The sequence below is a fragment of the Rhinoderma darwinii genome, chromosome 4, assembly GCF_050947455.1.
Source record: "Rhinoderma darwinii isolate aRhiDar2 chromosome 4, aRhiDar2.hap1, whole genome shotgun sequence".
Classification (NCBI taxonomy): domain Eukaryota; kingdom Metazoa; phylum Chordata; class Amphibia; order Anura; family Rhinodermatidae; genus Rhinoderma; species Rhinoderma darwinii.
This window is the reverse complement of record NC_134690.1, coordinates 176,567,310-176,576,513: the sequence shown is the minus strand read 5'-3', so window position 1 is coordinate 176,576,513 and position 9,204 is coordinate 176,567,310. Positions and strand designations below refer to the sequence as shown.

Genomic DNA, 9,204 nt, shown 5'->3' with positions numbered 1-9,204 from the left:
TTACACGGGGCAATTATTGGGAACGAGTGTTCTTTGAATGCTCGTTTGACCGGGAATTAGCCATTGTAAAAGGGCCTTAAAAGTAAGGATTCTAGAACTCATCTAGTGAAGGTAATAGTACGGTATATAATTCTGTTTTGAATAATACAAAGGCATCTGTTACCAAATACTTTTTATTGGCTTCCTTTCTTCCAACGTGCAGTATCTATATATGTTATTTGCATTAAAGGCTATGTACACCTTGGAAATCTTGGTGTTTTTTTATGTTTGTTTTCATATACAACAGTGTGTTTTGTGCAACTTTCTAAATACTTTTTATTAAAAATTATTTTTACTTTTTGAGATACAGCTGCTTTGTATACTGTATACAGAGCAGCTGTATCTTGCACTAAATCCTGTATTCGTCAGGTCAGCGGCACTAAAAGGTTCATTGACAGCGGTTTGGACCGAGCTGTTACTGATCACATCTAAGTTCATAACTTAGATGTGATCAAAAACAGGTGGATCCTGCGTGTCACCCGCTGACACTGAACCCTTCAGTGCCGCTGACCTGACAGATTCAGGCCCAAGCGCACGATACAGCTGATCTGTATACAGTATACAAAGCAGCTGTATCTCAAAAAGTAAAAATTATTTTGAATAAAAAGTATTTAGAAAGTTGCACAAAACACACTGCTAGGTTGTTTTTTTTTTTATATAAAAATGTCGATTTCAAAGATGTGCATAGCATTTAACTACTTTTCTAGTATGTATATCTGTAATGCTTTCCTTCTGGTCTTGTTTGGTTCGGGTCTACATTACTACTTCTCAAAGATGTACCTCTATTGGATCAAAAAATATCTTGATGTTACCTTCATGCTGTACAATGTTTGTATGTGCTGTCATTCACCTTACTTTCTTGTATATAGTATTTTACTTTTAGTTTATCTGAGAACTTGAGTACTCTGACTAACAGTTTACATTTTTAAACCAAAAAATGGTACCCAACACTTCAAAAATCTTGAGACCCAAGGTACGGGGAACAGTGGTCTAACTCATTGGCATTGTGATATACCCTTTGTAGCTCATATGTGTCTTTCTTCAGTAACTTCCTTCAACAGTGAACTCTTTATTCAAAAGCCAATTTTACTGTGACAAATAGCATGCCACAGCCAAGCTTTGATCTCTGGAAAGGCCACATGGGCCCAGACTCAAGCCTAGAGCAGCAACAGTGCAGGAATGTTATTTTACCAATATAATGCTTTTTGAGTTTCTTTTGTGAATTACAAAACATTTAGAAATGACACAAAATAAAAAAATTAAAAAGAATTTAATAACAGACTATACAAATGAGATACAAGTTAAGTATTGGGTGATGTGGGAGGGAAGTAATCAGCAGTTATTTGAATGTGTTAGATGGAAATGTCTCCATGTGTTCACAGATATATTTTGGATAAAGCAAGTCCTTCCCTTTCTCCTAATCAGACATTGCTCATTCAACAATGGCCTTGCCCCCCAACAGGAATCTTACAAAGCTCACTTTGCATTTCTACAATGTTACACTGTCAAGTGAAATTTTAGGTACATTTTTATAGTTCATAAAATGGAGATTCTAGGGTAATTTAACACAATTTGGCCATTAATTATTTCACTCTGGTCCCTCAAATGAAAGCTTCCAAGTTGATCCATACACTATAGACCCTTAACACCACAGGATATAACAAAAACCTCTGCATGTTACTGTAGAAACAAAACAGCACCCCCGTCTCTGACATCACTTCCCGCTTGGCAACTATTGGTTAAAGCTGCACCTCGCAGACTTCCTGCTCTTCCCGCCTCCTGCATGCACTCTGGGCAGAATACTGGGAATACTGACAGCTCTCTCGTCCCTTTTAACTGATTCCATCTACATCTGGACAAAAACCTGGGGGAAGTAGCAAAAAGTGTGAAAGTTATGTGCAGAGTTTCACTTTAATTTATATTTTCATCGTTACAACCCTGCTAGTTAAAGAGGCTCTGTCACCAGATTTTGCAACCCCTATCTGCTATTGCAGCAGATAGGCGCTGCAATGTAGATTACAGTAACGTTTTTATTTAAAAAAAACGAGCATTTTTGGCCAAGTTATGACCATTTTTGTAGTTATGCAAATGAGGCTTGCAAAAGTCCAAGTGGGTGTGTTTAAAAGTACAAGTCCAAGTGGGTGTGTATTATGTGCGTACATCGGGGCGTTTTTAATACTTTCACTAGCTGGGCGCTCTGATGAGAAGTAACATCCTCTTCTCTTCAGAACGCCCAGCTTGTGACAGTGCAGATCTGTGACGTCACTCACAGGTCCTGCATCGTGACGGCCACATCGGCAGCAGAGGCTACAGTTGATTCTGCAGCAGCATCAGCGTTTGCAGGTAAGTCGATCTTACCTGCAAACGCTGATGCTGCTGCAGAATCAACTGTAGCCTCTGCTGCCGATGTGGCCGTCACGATGCAGGACCTGTGAGTGACGTCACAGATCTGCACTGTCACAAGCTGGGCGTTCTGAAGAGAAGAGGATGTTACTTCTCATCAGAACGCCCAGCTAGTAAAAGTAGTAAACACGCCCCGATGTACACACATAATACACACCCACTTGGACTTGTACTTTTAAACACACCCACTTGGACTTTTGCAAGCCTCATTTGCATAATTACAAAAATGGTCATAACTTGGCCAAAAATGCTCGTTTTTTAAAAATAAAAACGTTACTGTAATCTACATTGCAGCGCCTATCTGCTGCAATAGCAGATAGGGGTTGCAAAATCTGGTGACAGAGCCTCTTTAAGTAATCTTGTAAAACTGAACATTATAGAATGGAACTATATGGAATGTGCAAGTCAAGCCATGGTAGACAGAACTATACATGTAAATATAATGTAAGAAAGCAACATTTCCTCTATAAATGGCAGAAAGAATTTGCCTCTGAACATTGAGAAGTTTCATTTTACGTTAATGGGTTCGATTCATAACAGCAGGATTTTCCCTAGGAAATACAATGCACATCATATACAGATTAATGTGCTTAACAGTGATATATGAAGACAAATACAATCAGATGATGATTATTTGTCATCAGAGAATAGACTTTCAGAAGACTAAAAATAATTCAATGTTCATCTTCACAACTCCCGAGGCCATCGTTACAGTGTTGGATCAGTAAGAGACCATACATCATACTGGGCAGCAGTGGTATATCAGGCCTGGCAAGTAAGTATAAAATGCATCAAGTTCTTTATGCCAGATATAAAGCACAGTTTATATAATGCATAAACTCTATAATAATCCGTGATCTAAAGCATAAGTTACTGAATTCACTGGCGACAGAAAAGAGAAATATATGTAAGGGGCTTCTCGCCAGATCATAAAATATCCTTGGCTGCAGTTTGTAAAATCTAAACACGTTATAATGGAGGAAGCATGGGAGTGCTGCTGAACCATTAAGTTATGCATTACATGAACTGTGGATTGCCTACAGCACTGCAGAATAAAAAGCCAGTTTGTGCAAGGAAAAAGATTTTCCGAGGCTCAGTTCTGTAACAACTCGACCAGCATTCTTCTCTGTTTCATCTTCATGATATGTGTCAAATTACGAAGAAGGATCACATTAAGGATTACAGGCAGAATTGACATCTGTGGTCTATAAGCACTGGCAATTATTGATGATACGGATGTATAGATCACATTTTATTTCCACTAGCAAATTGCGGTAAAGGTTGTACGTTTCTCACAGTCTGCCTATCAAGTTATTTTAATCAATATAATAACATACTTAGCTGACATAACTTGACAAAAAAATCAGGCATTCCCCCTCTATTAGGAAAAAAATGAGAGGCGTATGCAGTTCTCCCTCTAAAGGACCACAGGGGTTCATTGGAAACAATGGATGCTCATTGACTTCAAAGAGCGCCGTGCAAGGAAAACAAGCATTTACATTGTTGTTCCTCCCGCCGGGAGGACTTGTCTGCTGGGGTTGATAGCCGGAAGACCCTTGTGATAAGACTTCCTTAGGGAGACTCAAAGTTTGAAAAGGGCTTGTCAAACTACTTTAAATAGATCTCCATTTAGATGGTTAACACCACAATATACAGTGGCTGCAAGGCCAAGTCAATGATGAAAACATCATTATAACACGGAATAAACATAGTGTAAGTGAAATGTTAAGACTATTTATGCTACTATACCTATGCTGTGTTTTTCCAATATCATTAGGTTCATGTAAAGGAAAATTGCTTTGAAATGGAATGTTAAATTGACTTTCCAGTCAAGTTTCTTTTTCCATGGAGCGAGCTTTTCCGTTGTGGTTCCATTATGCTTAATAAAACCTAACATAAGATAACTATCTCCTATGGTGAATTTACATGTTTAAATAGAAACATCAATGTTACTGGAAAAACCAAAGTTTAAAGGCCAGGTTAACAAAAAGATAATATAACGTTTTCAGGAAGTTACCCTCTGTATTCCTGACACCTGGAATACTTCTGTCCCTGCATCTTCAGCCTAGGCTCCCAAGCTGTGGTATGTGTACCCCAGGGCGTATACATATCTCATAGGGTTATAGGGGTACCCACCCTGTCCTGCTTTTAATGTGTAGCACAGTGTGTAATCGAAGCACTGGGGGTACTTTACGGTTATTTATTTGAGTAGGAGATACTTGGAGTAGAAGCAATGAGCTGCCAGTATACATATATAAAATATATATATATTTAAGTCTGATGTGGACCAAAAACGTGGTGTGAACAGATCCTGATAAAAGCAACAAATAGCATGCATCGAGGTTACAAGACAATGCAACATGATGATCCATTAAGTCTGTTCAGCAACACATGTATTGTAGCAGAAGCGTGCTGTTTATTCACATGAATCTGGAGATATTAAGGGGTTGTCTAGTGTTAGAACAACTAAGCTGCTTTCTTCCAGGAACAGCGCCACACCTGTCCATGGCTTGTGTCTGGTATTGCAGCTCAGCTCTATTGAAGTGAATGAGCCTGATCTGCCATACCACACGCAATCTGTGGACAGATGTGGCACAGATTTTGAAAGAAAGCAGCCAAGTTTTTCTAATCCTGTACAACCCCTTTAAACAAAAAAAGGTGCAAATAAGAAACAGTGGTGATGCCCACAGTAACTGAGAAATAATTCATATTAGAATAAAGGCATAGCTATAAGCAGAGGAGAGGTAGCAGTCGTGCCCCGGTGACCAAGAGGGCAAACATAAGAACTCGCCAATAGTATAAGTAGTACATGGTAGTTGTGGATTCTGTTACATTAGAAAATGAAGGTTGCTGTCCAGTTGACATAGACATACAATCGGTTTGCAGGAGTTTTTATACGTGACCTATAGTGTGTTGTCAGTTACAGATTACAACTTATATTTAGAGTTATGAACAAAAAAAAAGTAGTCCATATAGAAGCAATACTATTGCCTATGAAAATCAAATGTATATTTCAGTCCTTCTGGACATGTATAAAAATAAAAGCAATTCTCTAACTGGTCATCATTGGCTGCAGCACTGTTTTTCATCTACACCCTTCATTGTCAGTGGTGATATCATCAGTAGAACATATTGATAGATTCATTAATAATTACAGTTTATTTTAACACTTAACTGTAAATTTTAGCAGTTTTTCTTAGATGCAATTGGCTTTAATTTACTGCTGTTTTCTTTGCCATACCAGATGTCCCCATAGCGTGGTACATTACATTGTAAACACATACTGATCGCTAATACATGCAAGACTCTCCTTGGTAAAGGTCTGTAGCCTGGTTCTAGTTTACAAGAGGCATTTACAAGATCTAAATGCATATAATAGCTGTATATTCACATATTCATGACCTTTGTACAGTGATAGACATGCACTTCTGAAAATGTTGTGAACCCGGCATAAATGTATTTGGTCATTGAAACATTTAAAAACATGCCAATAATGTAAAATAATTAAGCAAGTATAACCTTGGTCTTAATGTTATGATTTATTCTCAGGCAAATAGAGAACAAATGGAAATAGGACTCCTTTTGCTTCTTCTGGTGAAGGAAAGGGCTCAGGCTCACAGCTACCCATTTCTCCTCCAGTTCCTTCTGGTGGTAGTGGCACTCTCAGTGTTACAGCTCTGTTTAAGCAATAGATGTTGCTTCCCATGACTGTGCAGCGAAATGGCAAACTGGAAGGTGGTGGCCCTGTAGTAGGACGTAGGTTGGCTGCCCCACTCCAGTGTCTGGCCATTGAATTGTAGGTGAAAACACTAAGGCCATGCTCACGACTGACATCAAATCGGTAGATGCAGCCTTTGTGGGCTACCATACCAGCCGAGCGACGGCGGCTGTTGTTGTAAGGGCATTCTTGCCATTCATTACGTTTGGGATCATATTTGAGTAGCCGGTAAAACAGAGTTCCACCAGATACATATATCTCCCCATTACATGTTGTAGCTTCATGGGCCACAGCAAATGCACCCTTGGGTATGGAAGCTACTGAGCTCCAACGGTCCAGACGGGGATCATATTTTTCCACTGTAAAGAGGCACTCTCCACCAATAGCATATAAATAACCATCAAGGGCCAGTAATTTCAACTGTGAGCGTGGCTGGGAGAGTGGACGGACCTTATCCCAGGAATCAGTCAAAGGGTTGTAGCAAAATACCTGGTCAGAAAGTTTTGCTTTTTCGCCACTACCTTTAATGCCCCCCGCAATGAACATATAGTTATATAGAACACTCACTCCACAACCTTTAGTATTTGCCTCCTCTGGAATCTTTGTCAAAGACTTCCATCCCTTAGCGAATTCAGTGAAGCAATGAACATGATAAGTAGTTCCATCATCTTCAATGGACACAATTGATGATGGACTCTGTGATCTACTGCTCTCCCGGCTTTGAGGTCTACTGCTACTGCTCATTCGTTCAAAAGCATCATTAATTTCTGCCACCACCAAACACTGTTTTCCATCCATTCTACGTTGTAATATTAAGTCTCTTTCTGCACCTGTCAGTCTGCCATAGACATTTGGGTCTCTAAGAACGCGTAGAAAATTGTCACTCATAAATTTGTAAGCAGCTTCCTTGAGCTCATTCAGTCTTTGCTTTTTTGCAATATAGAGTACTTGATAGCAGTTCTTGAGTGATATCTGGGACCTCATACTATCCATGGCACACTGCACAGCACAAGGGATCTGTAGGAACTTGGCCCCACTGATAACCTCTACCACATTTTCCTGCTTCACTTCCAGTTTTGAGCTGTAAATATAATCCACAAGCAACTGTAACGTCTGGTAACTTACCCCCTTAATTTTAAGTATGTCTCTTGATGATCGGGCCCTGAAATAATCACTCTTCTCGGCTAAAATGGACTTATGTGCTTTGATCCTTTGGCCCCCAGTCACTTCAATCACCAGGTCTGGTTTACCCAGAGGTTCAGTGTCACCGGGTAAAACATTGCTCTCCAGATTTTCTCCAGATTCACCAGACTTTGCTTCATGGATGCCAAAATCTGCATTGGGTTGTCTTGCATGAGCTTGCAGATATTCACTGATTGAGACCGATTCACATAAACTTCTCTCCTCACCATCCTCTTCCAATTCTGAGACACTGTTCATATCCCACTGACTTCCACCCAACACTATGCTACCTTCACTCATTGGCTCAGAAACTGATATGTCCTCAGCATCATTATAAGTTACTTGCCTAGAAATCTCCAAATTAAGCATAGGTTGCAGAATAGTGTCAGGCTGAAGATTGTAGCCACCATTAGTGTGGAGTGAGCCGTCTTTTTCAATGTGTGTATGCATTCCGGAGCTTCCACTTGCCTCCAACCCATCTCCAGGGGCCCCACTGTACTCACATGTCCTTTTTGCAGAGGTCCCTGTGTTTCCATCAGTTACGTTCAAATCACTGGGGTAAGGAGCAATAGACAATGAAGTTTCCATTTTCGTTGTTTCTTGAGACTGCAGTCACATAACCTCAGTGCTTTTACTGTTGATTTTGTTGTGTCACTGTTGTTTTTCTGGCATTACACCAGATACGGTTTGTTTCAACACTGCGCCTTTCACAGACTGCTGATCTTGATTCTGAGAGGTGTGTCAGGACTGCACCAGTTCCACATAAGACTGAACTCTTGAACTTCTCGGTATGTTCAACCTCTAATGTTTGCTCAGAGAGGATTGCTTTATTTTTATTACTATCCAGTTCCAATTAGAGTTATGTCTTTTCTCTGTATTTAGTCTTACTGCAACTCAATTCTTTTGCCAAAATCGGGATAAAGCAGTTTACAGTTTACTAATCATGTTCAAGCACATTCTGCAAACTTAGGAGAGTGGCTCAACTTTAATCCACATGAATGATAAATGGGGGATTTTTCTTTTAGGAGTATCGGGTAATCTTCTAGACTCAGGACTGCTGACTACTAGGTCAATGGATGTTCTACATGCATCCTTCAGCTGCAGAAATCTCCCAGCAATGAGTCATTTGATTATCTTTAAGGTGATACGGATGTAATTCCCTTCAGAAGTAAAGAAGCTTTCAATTCGAGTATTTAATGTATATACATTCCAATGTATCAGTTGCATCACAGTATTAAAATATTTGGTGCTGTTATTTGATTTTATTATATAATTCAGCTTTTCAATGATTAACTGTGGCCTGTAAAAGAAAGAAAACAAAGGAGAATTAGTGAAACAGATGAAAAACATATTAATATAGAAATATGTCATGTTTTATCGACAAGTGCTAAGAGCAGTTTATCTTAAAGATCCAAATACAAGGCTAAAATTAGCCCACACACCCTCCCAGACTCAAACTTTAAGAACATTAGTAAATGCAAAAAGCGCTCAGTGACAGTGGCACTATCTACAGGAAGGGTCGGGTGCCATCTACAGGAGGTGTGCTATCTACGGGGACAGTCAAGTCAGGGACTTCTCCTGGAGCGGAACTCCCGGCCACGCTGCGGCCGGGGATTAGGGATTTCGCTCCTACATGGAGCAAAAAAATCTCCTCCTCCTCACATGCACTTCGCACTGTGAGGAGGAGAAGAGAGCGAACGAGCGGCAGAAAGCACGGCCGTTACTCGGATCACATCCAACTGGCAGCCGTGCTTTACCCGGCCCCATTGAATTCTATGGGAACCATGCGGCCGGGAGATCGGCCGTGTGAATAGCCCGATTTGGGGCCTATTGTTCCTACTGCGGCTGTGTGATGGCCGTTC

General features: G+C 40.1%; 1 protein-coding gene across 2 annotated transcripts in view; it reads right to left on the bottom strand.

Annotated features, from left to right (window-relative positions):
* Positions 1-2,923: 2,923 nt before the first annotated feature.
* Positions 2,924-9,204, bottom strand: part of KBTBD11 (kelch repeat and BTB domain containing 11) — a 58,491-nt gene continuing 52,210 nt past the window's right edge. For both annotated transcript variants that reach the window (XM_075861934.1, XM_075861935.1), the window contains exon 2: positions 2,924-8,642. In XM_075861934.1, coding sequence (XP_075718049.1) covers positions 5,975-7,930 — 1,956 coding nt within the window. In that variant the 5' untranslated portion in view covers positions 7,931-8,642 and the 3' untranslated portion in view covers positions 2,924-5,974. The remainder of the gene's footprint in view (positions 8,643-9,204) is intronic.